The sequence below is a fragment of the Lepidochelys olivacea genome (assembly GCF_965140295.1).
Source record: "Lepidochelys olivacea isolate rLepOli2 genome assembly, chromosome: 3".
NCBI classification, from domain to species: Eukaryota; Metazoa; Chordata; order Testudines; family Cheloniidae; genus Lepidochelys; species Lepidochelys olivacea.
Window position 1 is genome coordinate 142,962,525 of NC_140413.1, and position 25,483 is coordinate 142,988,007.

General features: G+C 43.0%; 1 protein-coding gene across 2 annotated transcripts in view; it reads right to left on the reverse strand.

The window, feature by feature from the left end:
• The window catches only part of SMYD3 (SET and MYND domain containing 3), a 650,378-nt gene that overhangs the window by 591,686 nt on the left and 33,209 nt on the right, over positions 1-25,483 (reverse strand). The window contains exon 1 of one of the 2 annotated variants that reach the window (XM_084625211.1): positions 1,115-1,133. The exons of the other annotated variant lie outside the window; for it this stretch is intronic. Coding sequence (XP_084481337.1) covers positions 1,115-1,116 — 2 coding nt within the window. The 5' untranslated portion in view covers positions 1,117-1,133. Of the gene's footprint in view, positions 1-1,114; positions 1,134-25,483 lie in introns of those variants that run through there. 2 annotated transcript variants of the gene reach the window in all.

The window sequence follows — 25,483 nt, forward strand, 5'->3', positions numbered from 1 at the left end:
CACATGAAAGAGACCTTGGAGAAGAGATTAAGTGCAGGATTAAGAGGGGATTTTTTCAAAAGCCCTGACATCAGGAATGATATAGTTGCAAAGTAAGTCTTAAGGGAGCAGACTTGCAAACATAGGTCTAATATTGGGGAGCAAATTCTGATCACATTGACCTCAGTTTGATGATGATTTAGCCCTCGCAGAGGAAACAATTTTGTTCTGGAGCCCTAGAATAATCCTTGTATAAACTGAAATCCAAAAGTTATCAGGTTGTGGAAGGAAAATATTCATCTGTGTTGCCTTTAATTGAGGTGGCCAATTGTAACTGGGAAAGATTTGTAGAAAACCACTGAGAGATTTAGATAGCTATTGAACAGAAGAACCAATTCTTACTATTTTGTTGCTAGTCCCACAATTTTAAGCACTTGTTTTTTATTTTTTGACTGCAATCACTTAAGCAACTGTAAAAACAACAAGGAGTCCTTGTGGCACCTTAGAGACTAACAAATGTATTTGGGCACATGCTTTTGTGGGATATAACTTGATGAAGTGGGTTATATCCCTCGAAAGCTTATGCCCAAATAAATCTGTTAGTCTCTAAGGTGCCACAAAGACTCCTCGTTGCTTTTACTGACACAGACTAACACGGCTACCCCTCTGAAACCTGTCACTAAGCAACTGTAACTATCTGAGAGACAGAGAAAGAGAGATCCCACTCCTATCAGATGGAGAAATGGGGAGGATCCCCAAGTATGTATATTTTAGGTTTAAATTTTCAATCTGAAATGATCACTCAACATTATTTTGGGGGAGAAAGGGATATAGCCCTACAAGTTTCAAATACCAGAAACCAGACAAAAAACAACATGATTCATAGAGTTTAAAGCCAAAAGGTACCCTTAAAGCAGTGGCTCTCAACCTTCCCAGACTACTGTACCCCTTTCAGAAGTCTGATTTGTCTTGTGTACCCCCAAGTTAAGTGAGGTGCAAAAACTGCTTGCTTACAAAATCAGACATAAAAATACAAAAGTGTCACAGCACACTGTTACTGAAAAATTGCTTACTTTCTCATTTTTTACCATGTAGTTATAAAATAAACCAATTGGAATATAAATATTGTACTTACATTTCAGTGTATAGTCTATAGAGCAGTATAAACAAGTTATTGTCTGTATGAAATTTTAGTTCATACTGACTTTTCCAATGCTTTTTATGTAGCCTGTTGTAAAACTAAGCAAATATCTAGAGGAGTTAATGTACCCCGAGGGGTACGCGTACCTCTGGTTGAGAGCCACTATCTTAGATCATCTAGTCTGACCTCCTATATATCAAAGACCATTAAATTTCATCCAGTCATCCCTGAACTGAGCCCAATAACTTTGATTAAAACATAACTCTCAGAAAGGCATCCAGTCTTGATTTGAAAATGTCAAGAGAAGGAGAATCCATCACTGCACTTGGTAATTTGTTACCATGGTTAATCACTCTCACTGTTAAACATTTGTGCCTTATTTCTAATTTGACTTTTCCTGTCCTCAGCTTCCAGCTTTCTTGTTCTGCTTTTCTCTGCTAGATTAAAGAGTCATTTAGTACCTGGTATTTTATCCCTGTGAAAGTATTTATACACTGTAATCAAGATATCTGTCAATCTCTTTTTCATAAACTAAATAGACTGAACGTTTTAAGTCTCTCACTTTAAGGCACTGTCTCCAGCTCCCCAATCATTTTTGTAGCTCTTTTCTGATATCAGGCTAAGTGGCCTAGAGAGTTACCAAGATCATCCAGCTTGCCCTTTTTTAATATTAGGACTTGCTGTGTAGACAAAACCAGACAGTTAGTGTGTGGCAAGCCAGAGTGTGAATCTACAGCACAGCAATTTGCTGCACACTAACTTATTGCATTGTAACAATGGCCACATGGTAAAAGTCCCCAAGTGCAGTCTATCATATTGCAGGGAGTTAGTATGTCATGTAGACAAGACCTTCCAATCTTCTGGAATTTCCCTGACATTCCAAGATTTATTAAAAATTAACAACAGCAGGTCAGAGATCTCCTCAGCCAACTCTTGTAGGACTCTTGGGTGCAAGTTGTCTGGTACTGCAGATTTTTAAATGTTTAACCTTAGTAGATGTTATTTAACATCCTCCTCCATAACTACTGTTTAGTTACTTCACTGTTTGTTTTTAAAGCTCATTAATAATTTATCATTTATTATTATTATTATTATGGGTTGTCTCATGATTTTTGAACTCTTGGAGTGGGTTAAGTAGTGATAAGTGCCCGGGAAAAGCTAAGTCTTTCTGAAGTAAACAGAACATTTACCAGATTAAGTTTACAAACCTCTCTTAGAACTAGAGGGAATAAGAGGAAGAGGTAAAAGATACTCCTGAAACCATCTTCTGATGTTCCTGAATCTGTTTGACAAATTTGCTTTGGTTAGAGTCATCATGAGGCATCCAAATCCTGCACTCCCCTACGAAGGTGCATTAGCCAAGTCATATGCTGACCCAGAGAGATTAAACAACTTTCCCAAGGTCACAGAGGAAATCGATGGCAGAGCTGGGAATTGAACACAGATTTCCTGAGAGTCTGTTCAGTACCTAAGACTTCCTTCAAGAACCATGATCTCAGAGGAAGGTCAAAAGATATTCACTGAACCAGGTTTGACTCAGAGTCTTATTAATTAAGATCTTGTGCTAAGTACAGAGATACTCTAACTATACTCAGCAAAGCTGTGGTGATGAAACTTTCTTGATTTACTCAAAGGTCAGATTAAGAGATGCAGAAAATGAATAAGACACAAACACATTGTGGCTGGAGGCACTGTTCCAGTCCTAAAACATCCCTGGCAACCTTCTTGCCTGGGACAGAAAAGCCATCAGAAGTCTGCCACCACCTGGAAAGTAACTACTGGAATTTGTGTAGATAGAAAAACCTAGCAAATGGATTAAAAGCTGGAGTAAATTTTATCCATGGAACAGAAGCAGGACTGAGCCTTTTAAAGGCATTGAAAAAAGTCAAAATTACTTGTGTGTGCTTAATGTTAAAGAGGGACTGTCAAGGTTGAGAAGCTGGAATTCTGACCTTCTCCCTCTCTAAACAAATTCTAAATAGCACCCTAAAAACATATCCCTCTGAAACAAGGGCTTAAATAGGTCTTTAAACTGTCAGGTCTGATTTTCAGGCATGCTGAGCACCCACAGCTCCCACTGACTTCAGCTAAATTGTGGATGCTACGTGTTTCAACAAAATCAGGCCTTTAATCATCTGGGGTTAGCAAGCCAAACAAACCTACTAGGACTGTTTCTGTGCTTGTATATGAATGATGCAAGTTCACCTCTCTCTCCATTCCTCCTCCCAACCCACTTTTCCTATCCACTCTCTACTCCACTAAAGCAGTATTTCTAGTTACCTTAGTTGTGTAATCCTAATACATTAATTAAGAGGCATTTATATTCCAAATACAAGCCATTATAGAACATCACAGTGTCATTTTTAAAGCCTAAATTATTTTAAAGTCTAAATTAAATTGTGTGTTGAGAGTTTAAGTGGTACTGAGAGCATTATTCTGGCCCCTACACTGGGGGGTGAAATCCACTACATTCATGGTACTCCATTGACTCAGAGTCCCAGTGACTGTAGCATTAGGCCCTAAAACCAGAACACTGTACAACTGAACATCTCTTGCTTTAAACATGTCTTATTCTTAAAAAACAATATCCTTGATTGACACTGAGTATATGTAGTTAACTTTGGATGAGAGTACATTTTTAGAATCCTGGCTTCTGCCATTTACTAGAACTGGTTTCCTATACAAGAAAATATTATTCTTGAAATTCCAAATTTCTAACTGTGTCCTAAGAAAAAAAAGTGAAGTTATGAATTTTATTTGTAAAATGCACTGTTACCAAGTCTCATGGCACATGTATAATATTTAATAAAATGCATATTTGATTACATCTTTAACCAAAATAAAAATAGAACACATTCACTAAAAATAAAATCAACTCCAACCCACGACCAAAAGGATGTGGCAGACATAAGGCTACTCAAGTGTATGCTTGTTACCTTCAATATAATTTGTTAAAGGATTCAAAAATAATCCGGAATATCTGTCAAGGCTGGAATTAGATCCATTCATTTTGAACATCTCATACAATGGTGGCAGCAGTTATGAGATGCCCAATGAAGAGCCCATTATAATTTCTAATTTATAATCATTCATTTAAAATACTCCAAAAAGTGATTACATGTTTAACTCTGATCATTTTAAAATGGTGCTTTAATGAAAGAATTTTAGATAGTTGTCTCACATGGATTAGAAAGTTAATCATTCTGTTTGTTCTCCCAAAAAGAGTTTGTTTTATTTAAGGAAATTAAAATGGATATTGCATACAATTGAATTTATTACCCAGGAAATTACTGGTCTTTTCAAAACCTGAAATATGTGATCTGTGAAGTTGTTTTTCCTTAATGAATTCTACAAATGTACACTTGAAAGAAAATTTTCATTTGTGGTGACAGCTGGCTTTTCATTAGCAACTATACAAAAAACTAGCCCTAAACATGAAAAAATGTACAATTATATTTTAAATGACAGCTCCAAGATAAATCAAATCCATCTATAGCTAGCAAAACTCAGAATTGTCTCTTGCAAGTTGCGAACTCTACTCATACTCAGAGAAAAAGCATACTTAAAGGAATTCAGATCATCACCAGACATCATTAATCCATGTTGTGGATGCAGTTTCTCAGCCCACCATGATTGGCATAGTAGACAGACAAAGCCATTATTTTTCAGTGTCCATCCATAAGGAGCAGCAGCATTTTCACCCTCTCAGTAATGAAGCATAACTACTCAGATTGCAGAATCCTGTGTTTCAGCAAAGATCAGTCATGCATTTAGTAGCAAATGCCAGCAAAAAATTTAAATTTAACTCTCAGCTTGAAATTCAGATCATCTTTGCACTTCTTTGGCAGTTCTAACTCTATTTCAGCTTCACAATGAACACTATTTTTAATGCACAATCAATGTCATACAGCTCAGAATGGCCAGCGGAGCAGTTTCTTATCACAGCTATTCCATCAACATTTCTGAACCATTTCAGGATCTTGCCTCTTCCCCCAGACCAATCGAATCAAACCTCTCAGCATTCCCATGTATGCCACTCTGATATTCAATCAGTCCTCTCATACCACCCTCTAATCCTTTTCTCTCCCACACATGCCCTAAGATCCTCTCCCAGCGTCCCTCTGTTACGCCATTGCTTCCCAAATTCTATACATGCCTCTCAGAAGCCTTATCTCTGACAATTAGTTTTATTCCCACCTATTACTGTTCACTCTCAGTTCCCCATGACTTTGCTCTCACAGACAGTTCAGAATAGTCTGTGTACCATTAAGATATCAGTACAAATTTCAATAACAGTTACTGTACATGCTCAGTAACATGCTCAATAGCAAACTTCCAAAGTGATTATCCAGCCAATATTTGTAAACTAACAGATTTTAAAACTTATTTTTTAATCTGACAACTATTAAATCATTTATGTGAAAAGATAGCTGGGACTCTCAGAACTTGTCTACACTACAGAGTTTTGTCGACAAAAGGCAGCTACTGTCGACAAAACAGTGAATGCTTTCACACTGCGATGAGACTTTTGGCAGCAAAACTGCCTTGCTTTGGCAACAAAATAAAACCACCCCAGGAAGAGACATAAGGCTTTTGTGCAAAATTTTTGTCAACAAAGTGTCAGTGTAGATACCACACTTGATTTTATCACTTTAATTGGCCTCCAGGACGTCTCCCACTATGCCCATCCTGACCGCCCTGGTCGGCAGTTTGAACTCCACTGCCCTTCATCCAGGTAAACAACCATCCGCCCCTCCCCATTAAAAGCCCCGGAAAATTTTGAAATTCCATTTTCTGTTTGCTCAGGGTGGAGAGGTCTCATCGCATGGTGGTCTCAGGTGGAGAGGTCTCAGGTGACCATGGCGGCTTATCACAGCAAACACTCTCCCGCTCGAACCACTGCAGAACTGCTAGATCTGCTCAGTACATGGGAAGAGAAGGCTGTGCCATCCCACCTGCACTTTAGCCATAGGAATTTTGATACCTCTGGGCAGATTTTTCAAGGCTTGTGCAAAAAGAGGTAGGACTGGGACATGGTGCAGTGCAGAGCAAAGATAAAGGAGCTGAGGCAGGTGTACCACAAGGCGAGGGAGGAAACCATCACTCCAGCGCTGCACCTAAGACCTGTCGGTTCTATAAGGAGCTGGACACTATCTTCAGTGGCGACCCCACCTCCACCGCCAAAAGCCCCATGGATACGTCAGCGGGCCTGGAGGTGGCAGAAAGAGGACCTAATCCAGAAGCCGAAGTAATTGATGAAGAGGTGGAAATAGACAACAATGTGGAGCCCCCAGTGGGGCCACCCAGTGGGGCAGGCAGTCAGGAACTGTTCATGCTGGAGGCATCTAGCCAGCCTCAGCAACTGCTCTCCAGCAAGCAAGAAGCAGGAGACGAGACGCCTGGTAAGTGGCTGTGTTTATGTAGTGCAGAAGTGGGTTCAGAGTATAGAAATGTATGAGACTGGCTGTGTTTCTGCGTGCTAGACATTCCCCTGTGCAGCTAATCAGTATGTCGGGTGTTGATGCACACCAAATCTCATGGGAATCCTCTAGATAGAGCTCTAGGAAACTTTCCTGGAGGTACTCAGCAATCCTCTGCAGAAGGTTCCTTAGCAGAGCTGCTTTGTTCCTTCCCCCATGGTAGGAAACTTTCCCAAGCCATTCGGCCATCACTTGTGCAGGGACCAAAGCAGCACACCGGGAGCAGCATAGGTACCAGGGCAGAAGCCACAACTGTGTAGCAGATGTACCCTCGCTTCGCTGCTTACCATCAGGAGTGAGATATCTGCTACAATGACCCCTGCCTGTGGAAAAATGTGGGAGAATTTCAAATTTTTTCCCTAGTCGGCTGCACTGCAACCCTTGCAGTATGCTCTTTTCCCCATGTAGAGCGCTTCCCTTTCCCCCAGCCAACACTCACCATGCTTTGGTTGTTCGCAGAGATTTGGGCTTGCTAAGGGTCAGTGAGAAAGTGATTGTTATGTTACCAGAGGCGTATTTCACTGAAACGTTTCAATGCTGCAAATGAACTTAATCATGCTTCTGTGCATTGTTCCTTGTGCTTCACCCGATGTGTCCTTTAGGGACAGCCCACACACACCAGCAGAGTGTCTCCGCCATAGAAGAAAACACCCACGACGGAGCAAAGAAGACATGTTCCGGAAGGTACTGCACTTCTCCAATGCAGAGAAAAGGGAATGCAAGGAGTGGAGGGAAGGCAAAACGTAGGACAGAAAAGAAAATCAGGAGTCCGTTAAAGATGCTACTGTGTGGATGATTAAAGTCATGGAGGAGCAAACGCAGATGCTGAAGTCCTTAATAATGCTTCAGACTGAGCATATGTGCGCCCGCCCTCCACTGCAGCACATTCAGAACTCTTTTCCATGCCCTCCCCCCAAAAAAAACTCCACCTGCACATTCCTTTCTGCTTTTCGGGACTTCTCAGTTTCCCCTTCACTCCCCCCCGCCCCCCGGACAACTTTCAAAATGAAAGCTGGGCCTACACACAGCTCTGAAAGTCTGCCCTTCCTTGGTACCTCCTCTCCCAGTAACCATCTTTATATGTGTGTGTGTGTGCGCGCGCGCGCGCGTGCGGTTTCTTGTGCAATAAATGCCAAATTTTTGAACAATAACTCATCTTTATTTGTGTCCTAAAAAATTGAGATAAGAGATAATTTTGAGATATACACAGGCAGCTTAATCATTTGCTTACTGGAATGTAAGGCACCAAATTTCATCATTGCTTCCTTGGAAAACTACATGTAATGTAACATTGCAGCACCAATCACAGAGATATAAATTACTGATTCTCATTTTCAAAGTGTTGCTCAAAGTCTCCCTGATTCAAATTGCCCCCCTCTGATAGCCTTGGTATCTGGCTGCTCAAAATCAGCAGCCAGGCAGTCTGCCTCAACACTCCACCCCTGAGCAAACCTTTCACCCTCAGCTTCACAAAGATTATGCAACGTACAACACTTGGCTATGACCATGGGAATATTATCCTCACTGAGGTCTAACCTTCCATAAAGGCATCACCAGCATGCCTTTAATCTGCCAAAGGCACCTTCCAGGGTCCTCCAGCACCTACACAGCCTGTTGTTGAACCGCTCCTTGCTGCTGTCCAGGTTTCCTGTGTAAGGTTTCATGAGTCATGGCTGTAGGTGATGCTGACCCACCTGCAAGATCTGATAATGGAGATCATTGATAAGGCAAGAAAAATATCAAGATTTAGCGCAATCAGCTACGACCATATCTTCAGCATGTTAGGAATCAGCAACTATCATCTGCCCTGAGAGTGAGAACCAGAACTTAGAAACCAACACTTTACTACAGTGATCTGTTTCAGAGGATGATGTTGAGCAGTTGCTCACTTACTGTAAGGGTCACACAAGGTTGCTTTTTGTTGCTTTTCCTGTTAAAGGAGTATGAGAGTCTGGCAGGGAAGATAAATCATTTAGAGCTAAAGTGTCATCAGCATGCTGATGAAGCTCTGCTTTATATCATTTTATCAGACACAGGCCTGTAGAGTTTCTTTGCTTTCCTAACACCTGCTAAGGCAGGAACCTGGATCAGAATATGCTTGCTGATCTTCAGTCCAGATAACAGGGAAGTGATGCTTGTTGGCAGTGGAAAGCAACTAGCAAAATAGATGAAGATTCTGACAATTTCATCAATTGGTGGAGTACGCATACCACTTGCCAAAGAAGTCTGCAATCTCTGCATGCTTTTGGACCACAGACTGCTGCTGAACTGTAAAGTAGCAACAATGGCTCATACCAGCTTTTCACCTGCATTTTGTACAGAATTATCAGCAAAGCAAGGCTGCACAAACTCGCTATAGTCATTTCATTCTTTCTTACCCCTATGTTAGACTACTCCAAAGGTGTGCAAACTACGGCCCGCGGGACTGTTCTGCCCGGCCCCTGAACTCCTGGCCCGGGAGGCTAGCCCCGAGTCCCTCCCCCACCGTCCTCCCTCCCCCACAGCCTCAGCTCACTGTGCCACGGGCGTAATGCTCTGGGCAACGGGGCTGCGAGCTCCTGGGGCAGCGCAGCTGCAGAGCCTGGCCTGACCCAGTGCTCTGTGCTCTGCGGTGCGTGGCTGGCTCCAGCCGGGCGGCGCGGCTGCCTGTCCTCGTGCAACCACGCTGCCAGCCACCAGTGCGCCAGGCAGCACAGTAAGGAGGCAGGGAACAGGGAAGGGTGGTTGGATAGAGGGCAGGGCAGTTTGGGGGGTGGTAAGGGGCCGGTGGTATGGATAGGGGTCTGGGCAGTCAGAGGGCAGGGAACAGGGGGGTTGAATGGAGGCAGGAGTTCTGGGGGCCATCAGAGAGAAGGGGTGGTTGGATGGGGCAGGGGTCCTGGGGGTGGGAGGGAGCAGTCAGGAAGGAGAAGAGGGGTTGGATGGGGCGGTGGGTGGCAGTCAGTGGAAGGGGTTCCGGGGGGCAGTCAGGGAACAGGGAGGGTGGATGGGGTGGTGGGGGGCAGTGGTGGGAGGTCTGGGGGTGGTCAGGGAGAAGAGGTGGTTGGATGGGGCAGGGGTCCCGGGGGGGGGGGCAGTCAGGAAGGAGACAGGGGGTTGGATAGGGCAGTAGGGGGCAGTTAGGGGCGGAGAGGTCCGGGGGTGGTCAGATAACAGAGAGCAGGGGGATGGATGGGGCAGGGGTCCCAGGGGTCCGTCAGGGGGCGATAAGCAGGGGGGGGTCGGATAGGGGGCAGGGGCTGGGCCACACCTGGCTGTTTGAGGAGGCACAGCCTCCCCTAACCAGCCCTCCATACAATTTCTGAAAGCCAATGTGGCCCTCAGGCCAAAAAGTTTGCTCGCCCCTGGACTACGCCAATATATTTTTGTGTGTGTGTTACTCCTCAAGGCCAACTGGAAGTTTTAGCTACTGAAGAATACAGCAAGTGGAGCAAGTCAGTGTGGACACCTGCATTTCCCTCACCACACTGGTTTCCCATATGCTTCTGGATGCAATTTCAGATTAGGGGGAACTCGTTCAGTGAGCAAAACAGGTGCAATGTGCTCATGCTGCTCCACTGAGCAGTCAGACCACCATATTAGTCTCTCTCTGTCACTCCCAGCCTCCCTTAACAATGCACCATGATACATCATGCAAGTAATAATGCATGCCACAACTTGTTCTACTAGCAATGGGATTTGTGCTACAGCATGAGCCCTAGGAGCTACTCTGATTTACTCAGTCAGATTTCAACCTGAGGTTGCACAGGACAGGCAGCATGTGGCAGTGGGAGCTCTGACAGCTCCAAAAGGGTGAGATGTGAGCTCCCTACTAAAACCAGTCAGCTGTGTTGGCTGGTGGAGGAGGAGGAGGACAGAAATCCCTCCTCCCCCCTTTAAAGGATACAAAAGTGGACAATAAAAGCAAAAAACAACAAGGAGTACTAGTGGCACCTTAGAGACTAACAAATTTACTTGGGCATAAGCTTTTGTGGGCTAAAACCCACTTCATTTTAGCCCATGAAAGCTTACGCCCAAATAAATTTGTTAGTCTCTAAAGCGCCACGAGTACTCCTCATAGTTTTTATTTTTGCTGATACAGACTAACACGGCTACCACTCTGTAAAATGGACATTGGCACTAGTCTCACATAGTGCCTTAGCTCTCCAGCCCTTTGAGTAAGGAGAGGTGGAGAAACGTTTTTTAAACCCTTGTGATGGGGGTGGATAAACCCCACACTGGAGAATTAAGGGGGCAGGAAGAACTCTGGGCCTGGGAAGCCCTGCCCCACCATGCCCGGCTGGGCATGCTGCAGTTGGAGAAGGGACTTAAAAGGAAGTCTCTTCAACACAGCAGGGGGGTTGGCAGAGAGAGGCCGATCTGTGCTCACTGCTGCAGAGGGACTGTGCTGGAAAGCGTTCCCAAGGAGAGGTCTACTGAGCAGAGCCGGAACTCCCTACCCTGTTGAGACCCGTAGACCAGATTGCCAGGGATAACTGCCAGCCATGATGTGCCCCAAGGGGGGTGGGGGAGAGAATGACAAGAAGAGACCCTGGGGAGGGCGCTAGCTGGATTGTACATAGCAGACTCCTGCCTTATGCCGTTCAAGAGGGCCCCTGGGTTAGAATCCAATGGAGTGGGGGGGGGTCCGGGTTTCCCTACCCCCATACTGGGGAGTTGCTGCCACAGACCAGGGCCGGCCTTTGGGGTGGATGGCCTGGGTGGTTGCCCAGGGCAGCGCGCCAAACAAGGTGGCGTGTGCTGGCCCGGCCTGGCGCTCCACTTACGCACTGCGGCCAAGCGGCAGTGGCGTTAGTTCCTCTGCACCCGGCCCAGCCCCTCCCCCACCACCACGCTCCTGGGAGCCGGCGGGCCCACTGCTGCCTTCTCCCTCTCCCCCCCGCCCCGCTCCCTCCCTCTTCCTCTCCCTCTCAGCCAGTCGGCCACCAGCTGAGGGCTCCTGCAGTGACGGGTGTGGAGAGGCGCCCTCAGCCACTGCGGCTCCACTCCAGCCCCACCTCCCCCCCCCCCCCCCCCCGGAGGCTCCTACCACTTGGTGGAGCGAGAGGGGTGGGGAAGGGGGAAGCTTGGTGGGACGGTTCCCTTTTAGTGGGAGCAGCACGTGTTGATGTTTCGGCCAGCTTTGGCTTTTGTTAGCTGTTTTTACCCACACACACACAGTCTCCTCCAACACACATACCAGGGCTCCCTGCATCCAGGCAACTTTCTCCACCTGGGCTGTGCTGTGAGGCATCAGCAGCTGCTGCTCTCGTGCCCTCCCGTTACGCAGCCTAGGCAGGGAAAGTGACCTGGATGCAGGGAGCCCAAGTGTTGCTCCTCACTCTCCCTCTCACAGCCCCCTACGAGTGTGCGGGGCAGAGGAGCAGCAGTCCCGGGGGGAGCGAGCAGCAATGCCAGCTGCTTCATGCATCCAGGTTAGTTTCCTCACATGAGTGCAGGAGGGGGATGCAGGGGTTAGGAGTGAAGGGGGTGCAGGGATAAGGGGCACAGGAGGGGGAGCAGGCCTTTGGGGCGAAGGGAGGATGTGGAGCCTGGGGAGCCCATGGGGGCCAGGAGCAATGGGGGGCACAACACCTGAGGGAGCCAGGGGCACCAAAATGCAAAAACAGCTAGGAGTCTGGTGGCACCTTAAAGACTAACAGATTTATTTGGGCATAAGCTTTCGTGGGTAAAAAACCCACTTCTTCAGACGCATGGAGTCATGAAGAAATGTGTTTTTTACCCACCAAAGCTTATGCCCAAATAAATCTGTTAGTCTTTAAGGTGCCACTGGACTCCTCATTGTTTTTGTGGATACAGACTAACACAGCTACCCCTCTGGTACTTGGTACCAAAATGCAAGTTTGCCCAGGGTGCTATTTTCCCTAAGGCTAGCCCTGCCACAGACTAACCACTGGGCAGGCAGGCCCACCCCACTCACAGCCATCTCCACTAGCCTCCCTTAGTCTACCCACATAACTTCACCTGAAAGTCATCATACATATTGCATTTTAAAAACACAGGGTTGACTTTGCACACGCTCAACACCTTAAATGGCATTTGCATTATTTCACCCAAGTTTCAACCAGATTCTCTCACACACAGTACTACCACTGCCTGTGAAATGCTCTCTCTTCTAATATTCCACCATTTAATAAAATTTAAAAGGACCACTTGAACTTATTAGTTTCTTAATAGGATTAGTTTCTTGTTTGACAGAATGGCTAGAGAATATGTGATGTTCACAATACCCTCTTATTTTGGTAGGCAAAATAGTTGGAAGGAAAATAATACTACAGAATTAAAGACAGCCTTGAGATCCAAAATTAAAGTAAAAAAAAAAAAGTGTCATTCTCTATAGTATAATAGTGATTTTTCCCATCTGGTATGCAAAAAGGATATGACCATAAACCATGAAGACAGAACATCTTTTAACTGGAAATGACAGTGAACTGACTTTGGCAGAAGTTAAGAGAGAATTCTTCTATAACAAGTTCGACTCCCTTAAAGTACATACACATACAAAAGATATCTGTCAACAGAAAGAAAAACAGCTGGCAAAGTCCTTTTTTACTAAATAAATCTTTCTTCCTGCAAGTATGTCACATGATCAGATTACTGTTATAGCACAGTGTGTGTGCTTTAAATTAATTCTGAACCATCAGAACCATTTCACAAAGCATTCTGTGATCTCACAAACGAGTGATCAGCTACAGATGTATGATGTAAAGTGTATTCAGTTATTCACAGAAACCGCAATGATATACACAGACATTTGTGCAGAACCTCCTAAAATGTAATACAGAAGATAAAAAATTGTGATACTGCCTAAAGTTTGGGGTTTGGTTTTGCATTTTTATAATCCACCATTGTTACAATCTCTCCGGACACAGGCACATTTGTTTTTGCACAAAATTATCTATTACATACTTTAATGTTACCACACAGATTTTTGACATTTCATCAAAAGACCTGTCTACTTCCAAACAGGGCCTGCGCTGTCTGAGGTTGGTACACAGGCAGTTTATGGACCCTCTTTCCAGTGCATGATTATCTCTGTGTTTTCTTCTCTTCATAGCCATTTGGTTCTTCATAAGCAATCTGTCCTCCGTCACTACAAAAATTAATTTTCCCCTGCTGATACTCACACCTTCTTGTCAATTGTTTGAAATGGGCCACCTTGTTTGCATTGGCCTCATTAGCACTACAAAAGAGATTTCCACTCCTTGTCAACTGTTGAGAATAGCCCACTTCCACCTTAACTGAATTGGCTTGTTAGCACTGACACCCCCTCAACTTGGTAAAGCAACTCTCATCTTTTCATATGCTGTGTATTTATATCTCCCTAGTGTATGTTCCACTCCATTCATCTGATGAAGTGGGTTTTAGCCCACGAAAGTTTATGTCCAGATAAATTTGTTAGTCTCTAAGGTGCCACAAGGACTCCTCGTTTTTTTTGCTGATACAGAGTAACAGGGCTACCACTCTGAAACCTGTCAGAATATAGCAAGTTTCTATGGGGCTAGGACTTTCAACACTTCCATTCACACTGCCATTTCACAATCTATCTGTGGAGTCTAAAAGAGACCATCCCCCCTTAATATAGATGTATTGTACAGCTAATTTTCCAGCATAAGATGAAAAAGAATTTAGCTGGAAAATATAATTTGAAGACCCCTTTGCCTTTCACTGTAAATTACATTTCCTGTTATACCAGAGAGATAGCAAAGATTGCCAAAATATTTATTGGTATTTGGTGGGAACGTGAAGATCAGGTCCAGTGAGTCTGAATGTGACCAAAAATGGTTTGTGTGAGCCCCATGATTTGCCTCCCTTTCAACTTCCTTTTTGTACTTTTCTGGGATTCTTCTCAGTTTGTGTTGTACTGGGCAGCTGGTAGGGACTAGCTGGGCTATAACAAAGTTGGAGATGGCTTGAAACAAGGTCTCAATCATGGAGGAAGCATCTGCTGTGTTGTCTGAAATCAGATCATGCAAGATACTGGTTTTGTTGATGACTGATCTTGCAATCACCAGCATCGTCTTGAGGCAGCTGTCATCTCCTCCCATGGTGGTTGATGTTATGCGAGAGGGTGCCAATTAAGGGACTGACTTCAAATGCCTGGTTTTAGGACTATTTCTGTGATGTGGATCAGTTCCAATGACACCTGGGATTTGGATAAGGCTAAGGGATATTTAGGAACATGGAAAGGGCCAGGATTCCATTTCTCCAACTTCCTTGGTCTGGCAATGTCATGTTGTCCTTTCATCCATGGAATTTGTATGATGGCCCTTGTGAGGGTAAAGTTGGCATAAACACATGCTAGAATGCTGGAATGGGCACATGTTTGGGCGTGTGCTTAGTCAGTCAACTGGGAAGATGAAGGGATGATAGCAGGATGGCTTGATTGTTTTCTAGCTGTTGCTTTTGGTTACCAGTGCTGCTCTCCAGTAGTGTCATGGAGCACTGTGAAGAAGTTGGTGGTGTGAGCAGATGGACTTTGCACCAGGATTAGCTTCTGGATGATCTCAATATGTAACTGAATGCATTACAATAACCTAATCTTGATGGCACAAAGCTGTAGCAAAGTCCAAGCAAGCAAGGAAAGGATTAGCTTCTCATCAGCTACAGCTGTGGGGAGGAGAAGCAGTCTTGGTCAAAGCTGCTATCTGCAAATCCAGGAACTGTTTGTATGTAGCAAATCAGGATCTAAATTGTGAACCTGAACAACAAACTTCAGGTACGCTCCTTCTAACCAAAAGAGCTGATACAACCTCTACTATCTCTTCTGGTTAATTCCCCCAACCTGCTTGTCCAGACTAAGCCTTAACCAGGTAGTGTTCATTTAAGCATAAATCTCAGCCAGTTTCAAACCAGGCCAAATCAGCTGCTTCAACCAACATCAGAAGAGACAGAGACACAGCTGTCTCATCAGCATATGGAAAGCAATGCAACCCACATCTCCTCATTAATCTTGTGATGAGATGTTCACTCCATGCTAGCCTGGAAAGGGTTAATATGGCCCAGGAGGGATTAAGTATCCCAATAGGCCACACCTGAGGGAGAGTTAGACTTGGTGTATGTCTGTCTACACAGCAACTAGAGACCTGCAGCTGGCCCGTGGCTCAGGCTGCAGGGCTGTTTCATTGCAGCGTAGACTTCCAAGCTCAGGCAGAAGTCCAGACTCTAGGACCATGCAAGGTGAGATGGCCCCAGACTTCAGGCTCCAGTCCAAGCTCGGAAGTCTGAAATGAAACAGCAAGTGAGAGCAGAAGGAAGCTGCAGTGTGGAAGCCTGTAGTCACTCTTTGGGCTTTGACAGGGAAAGGAGGAAACCCGGGAGAAGAATAGAAGCCCTGAGGCTTGGCTCTGAAGGAAGTGTTTAACCAGAAGGGTGGTGGAGTAGAAGCGTGATACCAGTGGAGCAGGAAAAGGCTCAGGGAAGAGGCAGCAAGATTTGGGTAGGTGTAGACCTTGGCTGCTGATTCAATGGTTCCCGAGCTGGAACCCAGAGTAGTGGGCAGGCCCAGGTTCCCCTGCCAGGCACTGGGTAAATGGCACAGTCTGGGCAGAAGAACAGAAGACTGTCCAAAACAGATCGTCCAGTGAGACTTTGTTTCCCCAGAAGGGAAAATCCACATAGAGAGCCAAGCCACGAAAAGGGAGCACCCTGAGAAAGGTCGCTCACAAACGAGGGATGGAAAGGGGCATCAGGCTGGGCGGAGCTGTTCCCCAGATGCAGCCACAAGGAGGTGCTCCAGCGGTGAATATAGAACCCTGTGACAAACCCTCCTAAGTGTCTCAGATCTAAAAAAGTGACTACACCAAGATAGAATCACTACAAGGGAACAGATAAGCAATCACCCAATGCTATGCTCTGGGATCTCTCAGAAGGAAAGACACTCAAAAGCAACTTTCTGCTAGGAACCACCATGTTACCAAAACCTCAGACTTAATAGTAACAAAGGCAGGTGGCAGATCTAAAAGAGTCAGTAAGTAAGAACCTCATCTTTCATTAGGAGATCCCTGACCACAGATGGGCTCAAGATACCTCCACTGTTGCTACATCACTATTTTCTCAATTAAATTTCCCCAAAACACGAGTGATAAAGATCAGAGGCTGACAAGATTTCAACATTCACAGATAGTTTATTGAGCAGAAGCCAGGCACTCCTTAAGACAGCCTGGGAATCTGCCTTCCCAAAGGGAGGTGTCAATTTCCTCCCGCAACGTACCTAGTGTTTCACCATTTGCTTTAACAGACCAGGAAAGACATGGTTCCAAGTCAAAGTTTACAGCCTTAAACTCCCTTACTACCTCCAAAACCTCAGGGAGCAAGACCAGCCAAAATTCAAGCAGATTCAAGCCATCTAGATCCAAGCAATTTTATCCACAAGTGGCATAAAAATTCCTCACAGTGAGAAGATTCTGTAGCCAAATGGACAGCACCTTAGATTTACTAGCCTGTCCATCACCCAGAATTGTTCTGCTGTTTGAGGTCTTGCAGATGCTGTGGTGGAAATGAAGACACCTTTCTTCACCTCCTGCACAACCACTGAATAAGATTTAAAATGCTCTGTCACAATGTCCTCGATACATGCTTCCAGAGCTTTGAGAACACCCATGTTCTCTATGCCTTACTGTGATTAAAACATCTCCACCAAGCCCAGTATTGTGAAGATCTATTGTTGGCCATGGGCAGCTTTATAGGACACTTTCACAGCTCACCACCAGTGGGACGACATTGACCAAAGGAGTCTCTACAAAGAGATGCAAATCACACACCCCCTGCAGAAGCGAAGCACCTTTTCTCAGCCACATGCCCAGGAACAGATTCAAATCTCAGGAGATACACCTGTATAAAACCAGCGTCAGGATTAGAATCATGCCTCAAGTCTCTGCTGGCCATCAAAGTGAGAGACTGAATGTGAGACCTGAGTCAGAGTGGGTGGGAGTGTGCAGGATTAACTACAGGGCCATGTGAGTACCTGGAATGCAATGATTTTTCATAATCAGAATTAGCAAATTGTTTGCAAGTGTTTTAATATCAGACCAAATACTGATTTTTTAAAATAATATTCTAATCATTCCTGCTGCTTCTTGTGACCTAAATGTGAAATGTGACTAGCAGAAATTCACCAAAAGCTTTTGGTATTTATAAGTATGAAAGTCTAATTCATATCTGAAAGACTGTCAAAAAGCTGCATGTGAATCATTATTCAGCACACTAAATGTTCAGAGGCACACTGCAATGACTTACAGTAAGTGTGCCTTTTTCAGCCATACCAGAAGTCTCATCGGCACCAGATGTCATCCATATGTCTTTGAGACACAGACATGCCACCAGAGCAGACCACAGTAAGTGGACAAAAAATATTGCAGACCCTCCTTGCCGTGCCTTTTTATTGCATAGAAATAAACGATTTTTTAAAATGAAACTCATAATTTTACTAAGCATAAAAGGACAAAGTTGGAGTCAGCCTTTCTAACAAAAGAAAATGGACTAACTTTGGCAAAATAATTGCCTAATAACTTTGTGATGCCAGAAAAACACTATAGACTCATATTGTCCCTTTTTTACTGAAAATAATGAAGCTACGCTAAATGACAGAGGCAGGATCCGTGAGGAAAGAGGAGAGGGACAGCCTGTTTAAGGAGTTAAACCAAACTAAACATTTGCAATGGCACAAAGTAAATAGTTTTAAAGTAATATATTCTACTTGTGCTGAATACATGTAATTCACAATAACCTTAACCAATACTTTAATGGGTGCTCTATAGTCTCATAACCACACACGCTAGAGGGCATTATTCCACTTAAAATGTGATTTTTATTTTTATTTTTTTAAATAGAGGTGAAGCAGTGAGTTGACGGCAAGCATTTGTTTTCGGGCACTTGGATTCAAATCCTGCTTAGGTCACAGATGAAATAACAACCTAACTCTACCAGGATGCACATCTCCTACATGACATTGATCAAGCCCAACTCCCATTTACTTCATTGGGAGTTCAAATGGCTCAGTACCTTACCAGATCAGGCCCTACATCTGGTGGTCATCATCCTAGCACCAAATGAAAATGTGTTTTCAAACACCCAAAAATATGGTACAGCTGGAAACTGCAGCTCAGTTGAGGTGCAGAGGAGATGCCAGTCAAGATAGAGCTTGTACAGCACCAGCCAGCATTGTCTTGGAAAGTGTTTGTGCTTTGATCACTGATGTTCTGATCACATTAATTTTTAGTAGAGAAGATCTCACCCAGGCCAGTGACGAATTTATTTCAGATTCACTTTCAGGGGTGGTTGGATCTCATTCACTTATTTGCTTGACTTTTTATCTCTTTTCAAAATGTTTATTTCCTTTAAGTTATTATTTGAAATATATACATTCAGCAGCTGTCAGAAACAGAGTGCTGTCAAAGTCAGGGCTGATATGGGAGTTGATCAGAGTTGAGCTGCGAAAAGCAAATTATTTAAATAAGGTATTTTATTTCCTATCTGGAGAAACTGTACCTGAGACAATGGGTTAAAAATTAGCCCAAATCACAACTCCTCCGCCTCAGGGCCTCAATCTTGCATCATGGGCTGTGCTACCATAATTGGGACAGCTTCTGCCTAAGCCACACCAGTGTCTAAAGATCTGCCTGATAACTGAAAGGCCAGTTTACTGTATATACACTAGCACATAAATGGTCATTTAACATATAATTTTAGCATTTGCCTACATTTTCATGGGATTTCTGATGAGTAAGCCCAGTTAAAAGGTACCTGTGCAGTTCAAACCTACCACTGATCAATCCACATATGCCATATAATTATTTTATAAGTACTGATATTTCTAAAATTGGTTTACAAGTTCTACCAATAATATGTACTAAAATGACCCTCTTAACAAACCAATTAAGAAAAGCAAGCCAGTCAAACTAGTCCTCTGCCTCTCACCCACTTAAAGCCAAAATATCTGTTCTACCTTCCTCTCTCTCTCTTTCTGACCCACCTCCTTCCAATATATACCCCATTAGTACAGTGGTTCTCAGCCAGAGGTACACTACCCCTGCGGATATGCGGTCTTCCAGGGATATACCAACTCATCTAGATATTTGCCTAGTTTTACAACCAACTATATAAAAAGCACTAGCAAAGTCAGGACAAAATTAAAATTTCATATAGACAGTGACTTGTTTATGCTGCTCAATATACTATACACTGAAATGTAAGTACAATATTTATATTTCAATTGATTTATTTTATAATTATATGGCAAAAATGAGAAAGTAAGCAATTTTTCAGAAATAGTGTATTGTGGCACTTGTGTTTTTATGTCTGATTTTGTAAGCAAGTAGTTTTTAAGTGAGGTGAAATCTGGGGTACATAAGAAATCAAACTCCTGAAAGAGGTACAGTAGTCTGGAAAGGTTGAGAACCACTTCATTAGTGAATGCAATTGCTGAGAAATTAGCTGTAATGCATCCTACTTCTAGAAACTCAAAAAAAGAAACGAATTTCCAACTTCTATTTGATTAAATTCTACTGACTGGAAGCTTCATATCATTTTTTTCCCAGATGGAAGTAAGTAATACCACAAATTATTGAAATTAAATTTAGTCACTTCAGTGCTGGATCATTAGAATAATATCAACTCTATATGAAAAATCTTCTTGTTAAACTGATTTGCCATTCATAGCTTTGAGAGCTAGTAGTTCCTAGCTTATTATATTGTGGGGGAGGAGTGGAGAAGAGAGAGAAATTTATGTTCACAATATGCCATTAATGTCCCGTCTGTTTGAAATCAGATATTGTTTTTGTCTGGCATTGGCACAGCATCTTTCCAGTGAAATTTGGCATGCAATTAAATAACTTATTAAGAGTGTATCATTATGCTTTTTCAGTCCCATTAACTTTCTTACTGTTAAGTATCAAAAGACAGCCTGGGGGAAAAACTTGTAAAATAAAACTAGCTACAAACTACTCACAGAGAGGGGAAAAAATCCAGTATATTTCTGTTTCTATGAAATGTAAAAGATCTTGATTTTAGCTGGATAATCAGTGTGGCACGTTAACTCTGGAAACAGAAATAAGTTTTAAATGACCTCTTTTGAAGAGACAACATCATCTTAAAAACCATACTAAAGCAGCTATTTCCTTGTCTATTGTAGAAAGAATACCTTTGATTATTAAGGAATCATTTCCGTTTAATTTTCCATTATGAAGTTAGTTTACTTTCTACATTTCCTTCAGCTTGGTCTACACCAACGAAAAACTCCATAAAAGTATTTCCAGATTAAAAATTAACATTTTGAAGTGTTGGTAAATAGTCATACAACAAACAAAATTACACTTTTTAAAAAAATAATGTGTGTTACTATCACAAAGACAGCTTGTCACTCAACAGTGATACCAGTATATTTCATGGTGTGCAAGATTATTTTCCCAGTAATTTAGGATTCCAAACGAGTTTACCATGAAACACTGAGCAAGTGTCATTAACATTCACTCTGGCATTTCTTTTCACTCCAAACACTGTTCATCAAGCTGAATAGTCATTTCACTGGACTGATTGTTCCTAATAAACACAGCAATTTCTACTTAGTACAATAGGTCTTGAACAAATATTTTATAGTTATAAAAAATATATTTGGGTGACCCCAAAGTAGTTCTTAGGATGCTAGGCATCATACAAAAAACTGGAACAGTCCCAGTATAACCAGGAAGTTTAGTCACTAGTTGACTTCATTTTTGTTTTTAGTCAGTTTCACTTTCAAGCTCTCATTGGGTTAAGCCCAATGCTGCAATGGCAATGTTTGGCTCTCAAACACTGCAAGGGAATAAAAATTATTAAAATGTTTAGGGCAGGGATACTCAGACTGAGGCTCCTGAACTGCAAGTAGCTCTTTAATAGCACATGATATTAAAACACTGAGTAACTTAATTATTAACCAAGCTAAGTTATCAATCAATCAAGATGATTTTACTTAACCAATTGTAATTGATAAAATAATACTTGGTCAGTCATTTTGCGGTGAGAATAATATATTTTGTAACTGGGTTTCTTCTCCGCCTCGGCGGGTCCCGTGCTTTCTTCTAGCGGTGGGTCAGGATAGTGTCTCGTCTCTCAGAATTTCCCCCCTCTGTTTATAGTGGAGACAGAATTTCCCCACCCAAGAAGCCTTCCCAGTTCTGAGGCTGCTAGGCCCTCACTGCTTCACTGGGGCTTCTGGCCTCCTCGGTGGACATCCAGTGAGAGGAAAAGGGGATGGGGGGGCCAGGTCTCGCCCTCTACTCCAGACCCCAACCCAGGGACCCTGCAAATAGCAGCCTCAAGCTGCTAGCTTCCTTGGGTTATTTCCCCAAACCCATTGGCTTACTGTGCCCACTTCACTTGGGCAGGGTTCCTTCCGACCATCCTGCTGGGGGTGGGAGAGCCTTAAGTCTCTGGTAGCCCTTCTAGGAGTGGTAGCACCACAAACAAACACATGGCTCAGTCTCTCCCCTCTGGCAGGGTCCTTTTCTTCAGGTCTTTGGACCTGGAAGGGTCCTACGCTCCTGTTTAAGGTAGGGTTTCTCCCTAATCTCTATACCTGAGGGGTTCTCCCCTGGTCCTTGTCAGCTTCCTCAACACTTAGCTCACCTCCACTCTCACAATGCCTATCACCCCCACTGACTGGCTGGGGAGAAGGCTTTTAACACATTCTGGCAAGTTCTTAATTGGCTCCAGATGTCCTGATTAACCCCTGCTCAGTTACTAGGGGAAGAGGGACCTGCTTATCCTGAGGCTAATGTACCTTCCTTCCTGCACTCTCCTGTAGCCATCTGGCCTGACCCTGTCACTATATATATATATATTATGTATATAATAAAAAACCCACCACACACACAAATTATACACACACACACACACACACTATTTCCCATCATATTGTTTAAATATGAATATACAGCACTATAGTAAATGAAACAATTAATACACACTACTGTGGCTCTTTTTGGTAATGCTGATTGCTAATTTGGCTCCTACTGTGCTAATAGCACAAAGCCCAGAGCTGCACCTTCCCAAGGACTGCCCCAGACGATACACTGCCATAGAGAATGATTTTATTCATTCATTCAACAGAGTAGCTGTAAACCCCCCCAATTTCCTCTTCAGTTATACTGTGGCAAGATTAAGACGTGTACATTCTTCCTTGCGCCTGAAGTTTGGGTTTTTGTTGGTATTGTTTTTAAATAAATGAAAACACTGTTGAAGCAGGCAATGGAATTTGACTGCACAATTCTGAATCCTCACCCCTCTCAAAAAATAGTTTAGAAACCTTGAGCACATTTACTACAGAATAGGTACTAACCCACACATCATTTACAGTTACTGTGAATATAAAACAAGAGTACATATCCTTCTGTAGATTTGAGCCTTTGTCAGCCACATAAATTATGCAAAACACAGTAACATCCATACGGAAAGTAGAAGGAAAAAATCTGAACACACAGTAATGCTGTTCCAATAACTGTTATATTTTATATGAAGGTTTCTCCCATGAGCCTGAGATTAAAAGTGATTACTGTACCAAGATCACTGGCAAAACTCATCAAGCTGCAAATTGATTTGAGGGTCTGTTTCCAACATTAGATATTATTTCTCTCGTAGCACATAGTATTATTAGTTTCCATTCTGCTACAACAGAACTCACTTCACCAGTAGCAAATTACTTTTTTAAAAAAGTCCAGAGTAACTGTACAACAAATAGAGTCTTCAGTTATGCATTTTGGGGCATCTATCTATAAATAGATTATATACATAATAGATAATACAAAAATATATGCATTTTGAAAAATATAGCACTAATTGTATCAGACTTAGGAATTAAAGGAGGACAAAATAACTAGCTCTTAAAATTGACTTCAACAGGAATTTTGTCTGAGTGGGGACTGTAGGATTGTGTCTGCAACAGTTTAGCTTCCCCACAGTAGGAGCTCACAACTCCATCAACATTAACAATAGACGCGAATGTATCAAGGACACACTAGACCACTCAGGTCTCCAGCCTATCAGGAGCTGTGTGCCCTCGGTGCCATTGACTTCAATGAGAGTTGAGGTGTTCATTACCTCACAGGATAAGGCCAAAATACATTCTGTGCTAAAAAAGTGCTATGATAAAAGCTGAAAGCACTTCTATAACAGGTATCCACCTTGGCTGCTACTAGGAAGAGGCAGAAAAATAAAGTGAACACTATTTTGTTTCTCTTTTGAGGTGACGGGAGGGGGGAAATCACAAGTTCTATTACAGTGTATTACTAAATCTGCTACAGTTGGCAAGACATTTTCTTAAGGCAAAAATTCTAGGGAGCGATATGATGCATTCATTACAATTTGTAGCTAGGTTATTACCCATGATAAATTGATAACCATTCATTAACTTCTGAGTGCAACAGACAACTGGCAGGCTATTTCATGCCTCAGAGAATTTATAGCAAAAGGGAGAGATGGAGATACAAAGTCACCTGTGCTGTGTATCTGAAAAATAAGATGGATTTTTAAAAATTCTGTCACCTTCAGGACATAAAATGGATCAGTGTTTAAATGGCCTTCTATATGAAGCTTTAAGAATTCATGCCAAATCATTGTCTGTTGTGATTCGGGGGGGGGGGGGGGGGGGGGGGAGGGGAAACAGCACTTAGTCTTCAGTTAAAAACAAACATTTCTTACCCTTTGTTATGAAAGAATTTGAAATGAATTTTATAATTAACACCTAAATGAACATAGACAAGAGTGATCATTAAAATCATCACCAGCAGCTACAAGAGTCATAAAATAACATATATAGATAGGTACAATTTATCAGTCTCTAGAGGGGAGAGCATGATAGTTTCTTAGGTTGTCCAGGACTGAGTCACCTTGATAGCTTCCTCCCTCATCAAGAGAGAGACATGCTTGTGCTTAGCTGGATGTCTGCTCCCAGTGTTTTAGCTACATAAACCATCTCCTCACAGCTCTGCCAGCTCTTACTGCAGGTAACAATAGTATACCCCAGCCACCGAGCCCCACTCAAAGCATACCCCTGTAGTATCCAGCCCCTGTCATCAGACACTCAAATTACCAGGTTAGCTGTCCCCATGGGAACAGTATACACACAGCTTGATTGGTAGAACTCAGGATCAGGTCCTTTATGACATCAATGCCCTGAGATATAGTGAAAATCATACGTTTATTATCAAAGAAAGATAGATTTAGGAAATACTGAGTAAGGATAATAGAAATAGAAATGGGTACATATAAAATAAGAAGTATAATATGCTTCTTAAAGTTAAATTTAAACTCTAGCTGGCTAAAATTCCTGTCTATAGTTTCTGATCTAAAGCAAAATCTCCCCACGTTACCAACCAACATGGTTGGGATCTACTGTTCCTGAATTCAAAAAGAACCGTCTTCTTTGCTCTCTCAATAATGGAAAACAAGACTGAGCTGACTAATAGAATCAGAAAAGCAGCTCAGAATTTCGGGCTATTACATGGAATAACAACAAACTATCGACTATGCTGAAGATGCAAACCTGAGACTTGTGTGTGGTCATCCCCGCTTTATGGCTCAGAAACATAGACTACAAATAATAGGAACATCAGAAAACTGAACAGCTTTCACATGAGATGCCAGCATAAGATCCTGAAAATAAAAAGTGGTGCTTGAGCGTTCAGGACTGGCACACTTAGAAACCACAATCAAGAGGAGAAGGTTGCTATGGCTCGATCATGTCAGGAGAATGGGAAGACACCATATCCCCAAGAATATTTTGTACAGAGAGATTCAGAACGGCTCAAGAAGCTGGGGTCATCTTTTGTAACAGTACCATGATGTGTGCAAAAGTTATATGAAGTCATTCAACATCATTGTAGAAAGCTGGGTGGAGCGTGCAGAATCC